The 15,206-nt window shown below is 49.8% G+C and overlaps 1 protein-coding gene across 4 annotated transcripts in view; it reads right to left on the bottom strand.

Annotated features, from left to right (window-relative positions):
* Positions 1-15,206, bottom strand: part of FLNB (filamin B) — a 145,201-nt gene that overhangs the window by 9,605 nt on the left and 120,390 nt on the right. For all 4 annotated transcript variants that reach the window (XM_025885762.2, XM_073901412.1, XM_025885759.2 and 1 more), the window contains 10 exons: positions 12,962-13,090; positions 12,127-12,300; positions 11,117-11,275; positions 10,613-10,816; positions 9,510-9,662; positions 9,283-9,405; positions 6,041-6,307; positions 5,292-5,429; positions 3,873-3,988; positions 630-762 (listed from right to left, as the gene is read on the bottom strand). In XM_025885762.2, the coding sequence (XP_025741547.2) occupies positions 630-762; positions 3,873-3,988; positions 5,292-5,429; positions 6,041-6,307; positions 9,283-9,405; positions 9,510-9,662; positions 10,613-10,816; positions 11,117-11,275; positions 12,127-12,300; positions 12,962-13,090 (1,596 nt within the window). The remainder of the gene's footprint in view (positions 1-629; positions 763-3,872; positions 3,989-5,291; positions 5,430-6,040; positions 6,308-9,282; positions 9,406-9,509; positions 9,663-10,612; positions 10,817-11,116; positions 11,276-12,126; positions 12,301-12,961; positions 13,091-15,206) is intronic.

The raw sequence follows: 15,206 nt of genomic DNA, 5'->3' as shown, positions 1-15,206 counted from the left end.
TCCCCACTCCACTCTGAGCTCCTCTTTGAGGGCAGGCGTCATGTCTTCCTTAGCCTTACCATCCCGCCAAGTCTCTCACACTTAATAAATGTTCACTGGCAAAATGGCTCATTAAAGTTGATAGAGGTCAGAGAATTCTGTACGTCAAGGGAGCGGGCAGGAAAATCTTATGCTAGTAAGCATGCTGGAGCCCCAGATTCTTTGAAATTTACAGATGAACATCAATTAACTTTTCCCTCAAAGTGAGGTCAAAGCGTACTCATTTGTGTCATATGGTCAACAACATAATAAAAATCTCTAAGATTTTGTTAAACTAGGAGAAAAAAGTTACAATGAATAGAATGTGAAGGGAATCTGAAAAACAACAGGAAATAAAGCAGTATGTGTTGAAAAGAAAAGAAAGGAAAAGAGAAGAGAAAAGGGAAGGCTATATACCAAAGTGTCTTCTTGTGCCTGGCAGATGTTGATGCCCTAATGTGTACACCGTGCCTGGCAACAGCAGGAGAAGGGAATCTGAAGGCTGGCTGGCCTCGGTGCAGCCGATTAGCCCTCCGAGGGGGTGCACGCTTGCAGAAACATTCCTCGGGGCGGCGCGGATGCCGGGGCCTGCCCACCCGCCTCCGGCTTACCTGGCTCCAGCTCAGACACACGGCACTCCTCCACGGCTCCGGAGGGGCTGTGCACCTTTGCATCGATCTTGCCTTTTGCTCCATTCAACCTTATAGCAAAGGAGGCTGGCTGGTTAACTTTTAATCCCGATTCCTGGGAATTTAATACATTAAACAGGTTACGGCCCTTGGTTGTTCCTGCTCAGTGGCACACACTGACCCGACCCGGGACTCCAGGGGACGGTTCTCATGCAAAAAGGCTTGGAATGTTTATCCATATAACGTCTGACAACAGAAAAGCAGGTGCCTTCTTCCACACTTCTAGCTTTAAATATAAGACAGGAGAGACACACGTCGGCGTCGTCTAGCACCTTGGTTTGGGCTGGAAGAAATGGTTACTGCATTTGGAGACTGAGACCATCCTGGTCAACAGAACTACAATTTCCATGCCCCAAACAAGACCTGGACAGCCAGAAAACCCAGTGTCTTCCAGGTCAAAAAGGAAGGGCCCTCTTTTGAGAGGAGCCTGGTGACTGACAAAACCATGTACTACTCACCAACATGAATAAAGTTTTATATCATTGCTATTTTTCATCTCAAGGGTAGGAATGGAGATGACTTTTAATAAACTCGTAATGGACTATACACGGTTAAGAATCAGCAGGACCTGGGGTGACTACCATTTCCTAGCTGTGTAAGTAAGCTGTTCAGTCTTCTGAGTCTTAGTCTCCTCATCTGTAAAATGGGCACAATTACCAAATCTACACCAGAGAGCTGGTGAATGAGGATGAAATGAAGTGATGCATTCCAAGCACTCAGCGCAGGGCCTGGTCCATACACAGAGAGGCTCACAAAGGTCAGCTTATCGTTAAGTATTAATATGCATTTAGAAGTTGTCTGCACCGCACTCCCAGCCCCCACCCACCCCCAACAAAAAGAAACACAACAAAAAGAAGGCTAGCTTTCACTATTCACTGGGTCAGTTTCAGCCTCCACACTCTGTCCTGGAAACTACAGCCTCTCGCAGGAGGAGGGGATTAGAGGTTTAGATGCTCAAGATATTTTAAAATTGGCCAGTCCTGAACCACAAAATTTTACAAGTTAGCAGTTTTGCGGTAAACTTGATTGAACAGCCACTCCTCAGATGATACCTCAATGTGCAATCGAAGGACGTGGGGGGTCTTGTTAAAATGCAGACTCTGATCCAGTGGGTCAGAGGGCGGGGAGCCTGGAATTCTAGTAAATTCCCAGGCAATGCTGAGGCTGCTAGTCCCAGGACCGCATCTCAGTAGCAAGGTACTAAAGCTGCACTGCCTAATTGGTAGTCACACAGGGGACTATATTTTTTAAAATTTAAATCAATTAAATTAAATAAAATTAAAGATTTGGTTCCTCAGTTACACTAGCAACATTTCAAGGGCTCAATTGCCACAGGTGGCCAGTGGCTACCATATTGCACAGAGGAGATATGAGACATTTCCATTGCTGTAGAACATTCTATTCCACTGCGCTGCACTAGAGGTTACACACTGGGGCGAGAGGACTGCACACAAAATTCAGGAATCTTTGATTGCCAGCTCGCCCCCCTCATCATCCCCTCCTCCACAAAATGCCAGCCGACTTCGATTTTCTAAAAAGTCTTAAAAGCAAGACAAAACAATACATGCCTCTCTTTTCCTAACCAGCACCAGATGTTGGTGTGCAGGCCTCCAGCAAATCTCCGATAAATAATTTACATATCACTCGGCACCCAATGACCCAGGGAAAAACGTGCACACTTATCCAAGTATTTACGACCCAACAGTGACGAGACGACTCTACAGTAAAGTCTCCTGGAGAGGATTTCTCCAAACCAGGTTTCTGGGGGACAGAACCGTTTACATTACCTGAATCCGCTTGCCACTAAATCCTCAAGAGGGAGATAAACGCCTCAGAAGATCTGAAAGAAATCTTCGAGATGCATGAAGGCAGCTCTTTGCCCTCAACAAATGCCGGGTTTATCTCCCTCCATAGGTTTTAGTTAAGTCGGCCACGAAAGGAACTTCTGTTAAGAAGCCTTTAAATGAAACACAAGAAAAACATCTACACCACAGCGACCAGTTAGCACCCTTGGGACTCTCCAGGTGAGGCCTCTTCAATCTGCTGATGGCGGTTCTACTTTGGGTTCTGTCTGGGTTCCCTGACGTTTGGAACAACCAGCGGTACCAATTCTCCTCAAGGAAAGGTTAGAATCTCAAGTGTAAACCAAGTGCATGGAATTAGAGCCAATGAGAGCACCAACCTGAGATACAGGATTGGGTTTCATCCAGTATTTTCAAGAATGGGAGTCGGGGGGGGCAGTTGAAGGCTACTGAGAAATCCCATTTATCAGAAATCAGATTTGGGGATTCTGGTGTGACTTTGCAACTGAATTGCTACTCCTGATTTCAGACACCTAATTACTTTTCAGTGTCCTGAGCAAAGACACAAAGGCATCCCTAGTGGTTCTTAGTTTGGCTGCAGGCTCTAATGCAACCTTGAATTCGATAGCCCATTGAGGACAGGAGAAAAGTTGCATTTCCTGGCATCCTAACAGGTTGGACTGTGTAGCCACTTGCTACAGTGCAGGGGCGGGGATTCAGGAAGCCACAGTTAAGACCATGGGTTCTGGAGCCCCAGAGACCATCACTCCGCCCCATACTAGCTGGTTTCTGGTAGCCGTAACCTCTCTATATCTGTTTTTCCATCTTTAAAACAGGGTCAGGACAAACCTACTCACCAGGCTCCTGCAAGGATTTAGTGAGGTAATACTGATAAAGTCCTTACGTAGTGCCTTGCACACTTATAAATAAATCGTCATAATAAAATCAATCGCAACTGACTTTCTGGAGGGAAAGGAAGCCTGAACTAGCAGGCAGAACGTCACCAGACTGTTGGTCTGGCGTTCGTTCTGTTTGAAAGCCCTCCTTACCCCTTAACCAATTATTAACAGGCCTCCTTTGTTTCTCTGGAATAAACATTTAAAAAACTAATTTGTTCCCAAACGTTGAGGTGTTTTGTTGACTGTGGCTCTGTTTCTGCTTGCCCCAAGTGTCTCCTGTCCTAAACGTGGAGGGGGGGGGGGGGTGACTCTGCCATGGGAAAGGTCCTCTACAGTTGGCAGCATCTGCAGTCACACTGGGATGGGGCCCTTGGCACTGAAGGGACGATTGAAGCAGCCTCAAGAGTCCAGGGTTTCACTAGTCGGCCTGTGGCCAATGAGATGGATGCTTCCTTGCGTCTCACCTGAAGGCTCAAAACAGTGAGGCGGCGGGCGTCGTCAGAGGGCGCGATGACTGGCACCAGGTAAGGACTTTCAGGGATGTGCTCGTCGTTGAACTTGATAGATACCTCATAGTTACCTGTGGGGACAGGAAAGTCCCATCATTTCAGAGATTCTGGGAAGGAGGTTCCAGAGCGGCCTCTGGCTTCCTTCCTGGGACTGAAATGCCTTCCAAGAGCCCCTGCCTCCCTGATGGCCATGGCTGGTTGGTTGGTTGGTTGGTTGAGGGCAGGTGACCTAGCTGAGGTTGAGCCAATATGATTCCCTTAGTTGGGCAAGGGCTGAGATCCTTTTTTTGTTTTTTAAAGATTTTATTTATTTGAGAGAGAGAGAGAGAGAGAGAGAGAGAGAGAGCACGCACGAGTTGGGGGAGGGGCAGAGGGAGGAGGTGACTTCGCCAAGCAGGGAGCCCCATCCCAGGACCCTGGGATCATGACCTGAGCCGAAGGCAGACACTTAACTGACTGAGCCACCCAGGTGCCCCAAGGGCCAAGATTCTTAACCTGGGTCCACAGGGCCTCCCTAACGGCCCGTGTATAGAACTCAGGAGACCCAGGAAATTTGAATGGGAAAAAAAAATTACACCTTTACTTTCACTAACTTTAGGCTGAAATTTGGCACTTTCTTTCTTTAGAAAGAAGTACACATTAGAAGTACTCGTGACTTTGTCACCAACAAAGATCACAGACATTTCATATAATGTATTATTTGTTTCAGGGGTACAGGTCTAAGATCACGGATATTTTCATGTCACTTTACAGTTTTATATACACCTTGACATACCATTTACACTCACCTCTACTTTGAAATTAGGTCATTAACAGACCATCACCAAATCCTATGATTTAATGTATTCCAGAAGAATGTGTATATGTTACTGTGTTACACATTCCCTTGAAGATTTTGATAACTCCATTTTAACATAACTGATTTCTTTTATAATCCAGTGCATTTTATTTTATATGTTTCAAAACATTATCCTGAGAACAGTCCCTATAGGCTTTGCCAGATGCCCAAAAGAATCCATGGCTCACAAAAGGTCAAGAACTGCTGCTCAAGGGAGCTCAGATGTGGAGGCCACTCCTCCAGAGCAGCCACAAAGCCAGTGGCCAAGGATGGGCAGAGAGCCTGGTCAGTAGGCAGAATAACAGGGCCGCATGAAAGCATGAAGCAGAGAGGCCAAGAGAGGACCAGAGAACCAGACTCCCTGCCCCCTTGAGGCCTGACAGGATTTCCTGCCACGGGTTTTCTAGGAGGTGCTCCCACACACCCATATAGATAAACTCCTTTTTCACTCAAGTTAGCTCGCCAGGCTTCCATTCCCTACAACCTAAGCATCCCCCAACAAGGAACACGTCCTCAGTTGGCCCGTGATTACATACCAGGCTCCTGGGCAATGTAAGACACACCGCACGATCCGTTTTTATGGTCATCAAATGTAATCTCGGCCTTACTGGGGCCCTCGACGGCAATGGACAAGCCACCAGCACCTGCTTCCCGGGTCCATATGCTGAACTCGGCTGAAGCAAAGAAACACCTGGTTCGTGACCGAGCTCGGGACACACTCTCTTCTTGCTCACACCCACGATGCTGGGTTATGTCTGCTCCCTTTTCTCTTTCTTTAAGCCCAAGCAGAGCCCCAAGGAAGGGCATCACTGATGTTTTCGAAGCATCACCCATGAGAACATGAAGTTCACGGGAAATCAGGCATCTCCAAACACACCCAACCGAGGCAGAAAAAGATGAGAATGCTCAGTTTTGTCCCTACAGATCTTCCCACCAGCAAACACCACCACTGGTTTTGTAGAATTCTAGTGTGTTCCACCAAATGTCAGCACTGCAGGATGCTCTGCAAAGAGCTTTTTTAGCCTGCATCCCTCTCAGATGCTCACACACACAGTCATTAAAGGCTCTGAGGGGTCCCTCAGTAAGAAACCTGTTTAGCTTTGGATAAGTGAGCAATTCCCAAACATGTGCAGCCACAGAAGCCTTGTTTTAAAGAACGTCCCTTAATACCACCATCAGAACCACACATGCCGAGAGTCAATCTCTGGAACGGGGTGAAGAACGGTGCTCACACCACCAGGCTCCTCTTGTTCTTCTCAAGTACCAAGCCCCCCCGCATGCTCACCTGGGACCCCTGCTTCTCCTCTCTCCAGGCCGGGGCCTCCCGCGCGGACCTTCTGGGCGCCCCCCTCACCCAGCGGCCCCACGGTGAATTGGAAGGGGCTGCCGGTCACGTGCTGGCCGCGGTACTTGACACTGACTGTGTGAACGCCCATCTCCTGGGGCACAAACCGGACACAGTGCGAGTTCTTCCCCACGGACACAATCTCTGCCTCGGTGATGCGGCCAGAGGGGCTGGTGACGTGGGCCGACATGTCGCTGCTGTCGATTTCTGAAAGGGGGCAGGAGTTTGGGGGGAGAGAGCAGAGTTAGGGTGAGGGACCAAGGCAGAGCAGGCCATGCAGGGCAAGCAGCAGAGGGCAAGGCGGGTGCAGCCTGGAGGCGTGTGGGGTGCAGGCTTTCTCCCATTCAGGGGGGATGCCTACCCTCCTATCTCCCTTGAACCCTGGGTGGCTGTGGCCACCATGGAGACGGCAGGGCCCCTCCAGCCACCCAGTGCAGAGAACGTTCTAGGGACAGTGACACTGTTTGCCCCACCGAGTACTTCTACAGTCTTCCTGGCTGGCCCTAATTCCACACAGCAGTTTCAAACCAGAGCCTGGAGCTGATAGTGACAGCAGGGAAATAAAGCCTCCAATAGCTTAGATGTTTCTAAGCCAAAGGTGACACATGCCCATCTATCATACTTAGAGGGGCTCTTTTCCATAGGAAGGTAAGGGCAGAAAATTCAAGAACCGTCATCCCGTACTTTCAAGAAGCCTCAGCATTTCTTTGAGGCAACAAGACAAAACACATTTAGAGAAAAAGGTGAAACCCACGTTGGTCACAACTGCCAAGGGAAACCATGCGTGAGCCAAGCTTTGAGCAAGTCAAATACCAGAGGCCATGCTTTCAGAAAAGTGATGCCTCCGGTCACCGACACCGGGACGCAGACGGCGTCTGCCACACCCGAGGCGCTCATGCCATGCCAGTGACCGTGCCCGCACTGACGTGGTGGAGACAGGCGCACCGCATGCTGGGTGACCACGTACTGCCATCACCTAGAGCCGCCTGAAGCTGCACTCGCCAGCCCTACAACGACCTGGGCGGAGCAGCCATGACTTTGAGCCCTGAGGACACAGAAAGGAAGGGCGGTTGAGGAGAGGGTGGCCCCACATGGCCTGGGTCCAGAGGACATCTGGAAGCTGATGAGCCATCCTCCATTCTAACTGACGACAGAGGCTCATTTAGGTAATGAGGGGGGAAAGCAAGTCTCACCCAGAATTAGCTGGCACCAAGAAGGACCCATCAGAGCAAAGAGGGGCCAAGAGCTAGAGAGACTTTAGGGAAAGAGTAACTGACCTGCTAGTTCCTCAGGAAACAGACAACTTGCAAAATGAGGAAAGTAAAGCAGATGAAAACACAGTCCATGTCACTAGTGACCCGAGAAATGAAACTGAAAACTGGATTTTTCCATCGGATTGGTCAAAGTGAGAAGGAAACACGGTGCCCCAGGCTGGTGGGGAAATGGAGAAACGGGCACCGATCCTTTATCACCAGGGCGGTCTGCCAAGGTGGGGCAGCAACCACAGCAGCTGCGCCATCGCACCCTGGGGCGCCCATCCGACGTGCAGACAGCCTGAGCACACGGTGAGCAGGTTACGGAGCACCGGGCATCGGAATCCAGGGATGGAAATCAGCGTACAAGGACTGAGACTATGCAGTGAAGGACAGTGCATCAGGACACGGAATGGAATCTGATGTAGTCATTAAAAACATGATGTGGAGGGGGCGCCTGTGTGGCTCACTTGGTTAAGCATCCGACTCTTGATTCTGGCTCAAGTCACGATCCCAGGGTCGAGAGAGATCAAGCCCTGCGTCGGGCTCCACACTCAGTGTGGAGTCTGCTTGTCCCTCTCCCTCTGCTCCTCCCCCTTGCTTGCTCTCCCTCCCTCTCTCAAATAAATAAATGGATAAAATCCTTAAAAAAAATATGATGCGGAAGTATCATTTCTGATGTCAAAAGACGCCCAGAATACATTATGTGAGAAGCACACAAGTGTGATCAGAAAAGCAACCCCATGTGTTCATGAGGCTGGAAGCAATCAGGGTCCAGCTCTGTGCCTCACACGTGAACCGCAACCTCCCTGGCTGGCGGGAGAGGAGGTGACACTTCCTTTCCCCAGTCTGGAACACCTGAACTTTTCACGATCACAATGCATCAGCTCTTTTTAATAAGGGATTCTGTCTGGATACTGCAGTAATGAGGCCTTCCCCACATTCTCACGTGACCCACGGTGCATCCACACGGGAAGAAACCGACAAGGACTGCGGAGGAGGCCGGGTAAGTAGACGCAGGCCATGTTGGGAAAGAGGGGGAAAGTGGTGGTGGAGAAGCGGCCCCCTCTGCAGATCACAACCTGAGCATCATCTGAAGACTATTTCGATTTTCTGTCCCCATGGAATCTGTGCAACACAGCGTGTGCCAGCTTCTGGGCACAGGACCCTCAAAACCTGCACGCACGGTGATGGCTATCTATCTATCTGTCTATCTGTCTGTCTATCTGTATCTGACACACAGAGAGAGAGAGCATGGGGGGCGGGGAGGAGCAGAGGGAGAGGGAGAAGCAGACTCCCCGCTGAGCACAGAGTCCTATGCGGGGCTCCATCCCAGGACCCTGGGATCATGACCTGAGCCAAAGGCAGACGCTTAACGACTGAGCCACCCAGGCGCCCCAAGGACAGCTCTTTACAGAAGGAACCTGCTGGTTCCTTCTAAAACCTAAAACCACATTCAGACAGACCGAAGTGTCCATTTACACCATTCATGGTGAAAAGGCTGGATATGGCCCACCCCAGTCTCCATTCTCATTATAGGGATGGAAGAGATGAATCGAATATTAGAAGGATGCCATTGGGCTGACACCTCTGAAATACTTCCAAATATTGGCATCGACAGGGCCAATTCTCTCACTGACATGACTCTATTCGACAGAGAGTAAATTCAAATCTAAAAGCTCATCTGTCTTCCCCCCATGTGACACCATGAAACAATTTTCATCTGGAAGAAGAAAAAGGTCAGGTGAACAGTATCTTTTCTTGGATGGGGGGCTCTGTGAAAATAGTATGAAAAATATAAATACATATATACATTACTTACTTACAAATAGTTACACCCATAGAGCACTTAGTATGTCTGCTAGGCCATACCCAGACACGGTTTCCAGTGGTGCTCCCTGCCCTGACCGCTAAGCTCCTCATGCTCACCTGGGATCTTCAGGTTCAGGTCACAGATGCTCCCAACGGTGGCTACGGACGGGGCCCGACTGGTACGGGTGATGCTCTCCCTGACTCGCCCCTCCCCGCTGATCTTCACGGTAAACGGGCTCCCTGCAAGAACCGAGACGGCCCTCGTGAGCAGCCCAGTGGCTGAGGCACGGCACTGACAGAAAACCCAAGCATCACATGGGGAGGGCGGAGGGGGCCAGACGCACCAGGTACATGCTCATCAGCGAACTTGGTGGAGACAATGTAAACGCCAGGCACAGTGGGGAAGTAGGAGACCTTGCAAGTGCCATCTTCCAGGTCCTCTGTCTGGATGTCCACTTTGCTGGGACCTTCCACTGCCAAGGATATGCCACCATAACCTGCAACACGGTAGCCCGGGGCTGACGGCACCACAACTCACTGGGGAGGGGGAACTCGACACATGCAGAAAGAACGGAAATTCAAACTCTTTTATTTCCAGACAGCAGGAAGACAGAAACAGCAGGTAGCCCCAACTGGGGAGCCCCAGGCAGAGGAGCAAGTGAAAGGCTCTGAGAAATCCTGTAACAAAAAACCCTGCTGAGCGTGGCTCTGACCACAGAACTCTTCTCTCAAGGATATCTATTAATATCCCATGGAGCACCTATCCTACAGAACCTGCTGGGGAAGACACTCTGGCCACATGCCTCCAAGAACGGCATGTATTAATCACCAGCAGCAGGTCTGAGAATGTCAATTTTTAAACAGTCCCCAGGCGCCTCCGATGTCCAACCAGGGAGCACCAGCCCACCAGGACCAGAAGTTCTCTAGCCCTCTCCCCTGGGACTGGGACTTTGTCCAGAAGCCACCAATATGGCCGTGACTCAAGAAGGCAGAAAACAAAGATACGGCCCACGTGGCATAGTCTAAAGAGGCCCAATCCAATTCAGACCATTTTAAAGAGGAAACAGGAAGAGATTCCACATTTCCATGAAAGCATGGCTCAGCTTGGCCCAACCTCCTTTGCTTGGGATGAGCCCAGGAGGTCCTGGAAAGCGGCAGATGGTGGTGGCAGTACACATCATGACAGAGAGATCTATGACTTGTTTTTGGCTCTGGATTCAAATGCCAGGAGCAGACGGGCTATTTACTCCTGTTAGCCTCGGTTTCTTCATCTAGAAATGCAGATAATACCTACTTCACTGGGGGTTGTGCGGCCTAAATGCTGATGCAGGTACAAGGACCTACAGCTTGAAGGATGCTCAGAGAGAAAGGGGAGGTGGAAAGACAGCAGCCTGAGCCAAAAGAAGACCATTCCCTCGAGCCTTTCCCCAGGAGCATCTCCACACACCTGCATCCCTTGTGTCCACGATGAATTCAGACATCTCGAAAGTCCGGCCCTCTGACAGGCCACGGCCATAGACTTTGGCTCTGCGCGCATCACCGATCTCGGACTGGACCACCATGATGGACACGGGACTGTTGGCCACGTGGTTGCCGTTCTTCTTGATGCTGACCAGGTGTTCACCCACCTCCCGGGGGATGAAGGAGATGCCTGCACCGGAGCACCGATTGGGGTTGGTAAGGTCGGGCGACAGGATGAAAAGAGAGAAAAGCGGGAGGGAGACACATTTGCAGGAACAGAAACAGGACTTCCTTCCTGACTCCCCAGCAGCCCAGAGCGTCCAAGAGGATGGTAACATTGCGAGGCAGAAACACACTCGGACTCTTACCACGTGCGAGCCAGAAGGTTGATCACATTGTACTCACGTGTGCTACCAGGTCCCCAAGGACAGGCCTGGAGGAACACCCCTCTCCCCACCGAGCCCCGGCCAGGAGGGCAGCCTGGGCTCACCGATGTGGTTGTTGGGCAGCCTCTTGAGGAGACAGGGCTCGTCACGGCCGGACGGCGCCTTAATGCTGGCGGTCAGGGTGCTCAGGTCCGTCTCGCTGATGTCGAGCAGGAAGTCGGCGGCAGAGCCTAGCTTCACCTGAGAGCACCGTCTGTTGTCGTCTGGGAAACATCCCCCACACCATGCAGCTCCTGTTACGTGTGGTCTGTCCGGCTCTCTAGAGCCCCCATTCCACATGCCGTTTACAGAGGTGCACGCGAGAATGAATTACTCCGAGGTAAGTGAAAAAGCCCGCCTGGGACACTGAACAGACCTAACCAGTGCTGAGCGCTGGCTCATGTCTGGGAACTGGCAGGAGACTTGAGTCTTCTCAGACCACTTTTTAAAGGAGCCTTTGCCAACGGGGGATACATGTCACCTGCCTGCCTTGGGCACTCCTCACGCTCCGCACGGGACTGCTGACTGCTCCACACACAGGTCTGAACATCTCGGGGACAAGGACCTCGCCTTTCATATCTCCTTTATAACCCACTGACAGCACGATATGAACACAGCGAGCACAACAGACACTGGGAGTGTGGGCTCTGAATCAGGTAACCTGGATCTGAGTCCCCAAATACTCACGTATGAATATGGCTAACACACTATCTCACCCAGCGTCAGGTTTTCCATCCATGAAATGGAGATGAAATCTATCTAGTAGTGGTGCTGAGGGGCATCTTTACGTCATTCATGTATTATCTGAATGCTTCTGAGGGCTTGCTAGTGGCATGCTGCAGTCAGACTGGCACAAAACAAGGGCCCTCTGAATGGTACTGCTTGCTTTCCCTTGGATTACCAGCTATTGGAGGAACTGGGCCAGCCCAAAGTTGACTTTGCACCCCAATTTCTCCCCAAGGAGTCTGCGTGAAACCTACACTTAGATGCCTAGCCTACTGCCGCTGGTTTAATAGAGAGAGAGGCGGTCGGGGAAGCCATACCTCCCCACCCCAAACAAGCCAGGTAACCCTACCTGTGATCTTGGCTGTGAAGGGGCTGCCAGGGATGTGCTTGTCGTTGTACTTGACCAGAATGCTGTAGTCGCCTGGCAGGGTGGGCAAATAGGTCACTGTGCACGTCCCATCTTTGTTGTCGATGCAGCTGATTTCAGCCTTGGAAGGTCCCTCGATAGCCAAGTCTAGGCCACCTGCGGAGGGGAGGAAGGTGGGAGAGCCTTTAGAGAGAGTGTTTCCTTGGGGCACCTGGGTGGCTCAGTCGTTAAACATCTGCCTTCGGCTCAGGTCATGATCCCAGGGTCCTGGGATCGAGCCCCGCATCGGGCTCCCTGCTCTGCGGGAAGCCTGCTTCTCCCACTCCCACTCCCCCTGCTTGTGTTCCCCCTCTCACTGTGTCTCTGTCAAATAAATAAATAAAATCTTTAAAAATAAATAAATAAATAAAACCTTTTAAAAAAAGGACCACAAACTTAGAATTCTGTCTCCATGGTGACAAGGGGCATAGGCATAGAGCTTTATCTGGAATGGGCAGTAACTCATATAGTCTTCTAGATATATGTATACATGCAAAAAAGAACAAAAGCAAAATCATCATCTACCAAAAAACATGCTTAAATTTCAGGCAGGTCACATAAAACATCTCATAGCATCAACCTGATTTCGATCAGAACACAAAGGACTTCAAAAGTTCTGCTTCGGGTGGAGACAGAGCAGCTCTACAGAAGAGATTTATGAGAAAAGAGAAGACAAATGCTAGCATGAATTCAGCAGTCTTATTTTTAAAAGCTGCCCTGGAACTGTGTCCACTCAACCCTCCAAACAGACGGCCCGAAGCGCAAAACCACACGGTACCTTCTCCTGCATCTTCGGTGACGATGGTGAAGGTGGCCGTTTTGTTGGCCACTCCGTACACCAGGCCTGGACCATATGCAGAAACGCTCCCACTGTTCGGGTAGTTCACATAGAACTGGAGCGGGCTTTCTGGGTTGGCAAAGAACACAAAATCGAGGGGGGATTCACTGAGGGGGGAATGCATCCCTTGGACACCCAGTGTCTTAATATTCCCCTAACAGCAGGCAAGGGCGGTGTCTCCTATGCAGGGGCAGAAATTGAAAGGAGACTCCAGGAGAGCTGACCATGCTGGGATACCCAAGGGGTCTATTCGCAGTGCACAAGAAAAACAATCCCAAGGGTTGCTCCAGACTAGAAGGGGGCTCAAGCAGGATTGTGCAGCTCAATTTGACCAATAAAGGAGGAAACAGCTGACCATGTGGAGAAATGACTCACTACTGGACAAAACACAACTAGAGAGGTCTTTTGGGAAAGCCATTTGCTGTGCCTTTCAAAATGTAAGGCCCTCTGAGGCCCCTAGTAATCTATCCCACAGTGGTCCTTTCTCCCCAGCCCTGTGCAAGGACTTCCATTTCCAGAGTGCTCAGATCCAAATTAGGAAAAGACTCCCGTGTCCGACAATAGGGGGCCAGTTAAATAAACATTGGTCTGGGGCGCCTGGGTGGCTTAGTTGGTTAAGCAGCTGCCTTCGGCTCAGGTCATGATCCCAGGGTCCTGGGATTGAGTCCCACACCAGGCTCCCTGCTCAGCGGAGAGCCTGCTTCTCCCTCTCCCTCTGCCTGCCTCTCTGCCTATTTGTGCTCTATCTCTGTCAAATAAATAAATAAAATCTTAAAAAAATAAAAAAATAAACATTGGTCTGCTGGCAGGTCATTAAAAATAATGAGGGAGGGGGTGCCCAGGTGGCTCAAAGTGTCTGACTCTTGATTTCAGCTCAGGTCACGATCTTAGGGTCGGAATATCGAGCCCTGTGTTCAGCTCCACATTGAGCGTGGAGCCTGCTTGAGATTCTCTCTCTCCCTTTCCCCCCGCCCCTCCCCCCTTGCTTGAGGGCATGCAGGCACATGCGCTCTCTCAAAAAAAAAAGGGGGGGGAGGGCGCCTGGGGGGTTCAGTTGGTTAAGCGACTGCCTTCGGCTCAGGTCATGATCCCGGAGTCCCAGGATCGAGTCCCGCCTCGGGCTCCCTGCTCAGCAGGGAGTCTGCTTCTCCCTCTGACCCAACCCCCTCTCATGCTCTCTCTCTCTCTCTCTCTCAAATAAATAAATAAAATCTTAAAAAAAAAGGGGGGGCAAATCTTTGTGTATTAGCTTGAGAGATTATTCATAATGTGTCACATTAAAAAGAGAAAAAAAAGTTGCTATATAAGAGTACCATTATGTCATTTCTTTGAAGAAAAAAACAGAACAAAATTATATGCATGTCTTATAGGCACAGAGAGAAACATCTGAGAAGACACACACCCCAGGAGTGGAAGTAAAACAGAAAGAGGAGAAAGATATTTTTTTACTTTTACTTTCTGTGTATCTGCATCTTTGGAATATTTAGATAAAAGCAAATAATATATTTTCGCTTTAAACAATATTATGCACACATATACGCATAAACTACAGCAAACATCAAACTGGGAGAGATATTTGCAACTTCTATCACAAAGGGCTAATCTCTCCAATATTTAATTTGCTCTCAGAAACTGATATGACAAAGGCAAATAACCCCAACAGAAAAACCCAGCCAAGTGCTCAATTCACAGGAAAAGAAATGCAAACAGTCCTTAAACATATAGAGAGTTGCTCAATCTCATTCACAGGAGAAATACAAACAAAGAAACACTGAGATACTGGTTTTTTGTTTTTTTTTTTTGAACTGTCTTGCAAAGATCCAAAAACTGGTAGAAAAGCAGGTGCTCACCTACCTTGCTGGTGGGCATGTGAAGCAGGGGAGCCCCACTGAAAGGCAATTTGGCAAGATCTATCGAAATGACTACTGTCTATACCTGTGGTCACACTACCTGCCCTGGGAACGAAATCTCACAGCTATACCTTTGGGAGTGTGAGATGACAGATATAAAGGCTATTATTCACTGCAGCCTGACTAATGACAGCAAAAGGTAGGGGAGACCCCCAATGTCCTCCAACGGGGGAAATGGTCGAATGTACCACATTCACCCAAACAGCGCGACACCACGAACATGCTCTGTCATTCGGACATGCACACTGTTAGACTGAAAAGGACGAGCTCAGAAC

This window comes from Callorhinus ursinus, unplaced genomic scaffold, assembly GCF_003265705.2.
Source record: "Callorhinus ursinus isolate GAN/ISIS: 27379988/994484 unplaced genomic scaffold, GSC_fseal_2.0 scaffold15, whole genome shotgun sequence".
NCBI lineage: Eukaryota > Metazoa > Chordata > Mammalia > Carnivora > Otariidae > Callorhinus > Callorhinus ursinus.
The sequence above is the reverse complement of the archived record's forward strand: the minus strand, read 5'-3'. Positions and strand labels throughout refer to the sequence as shown.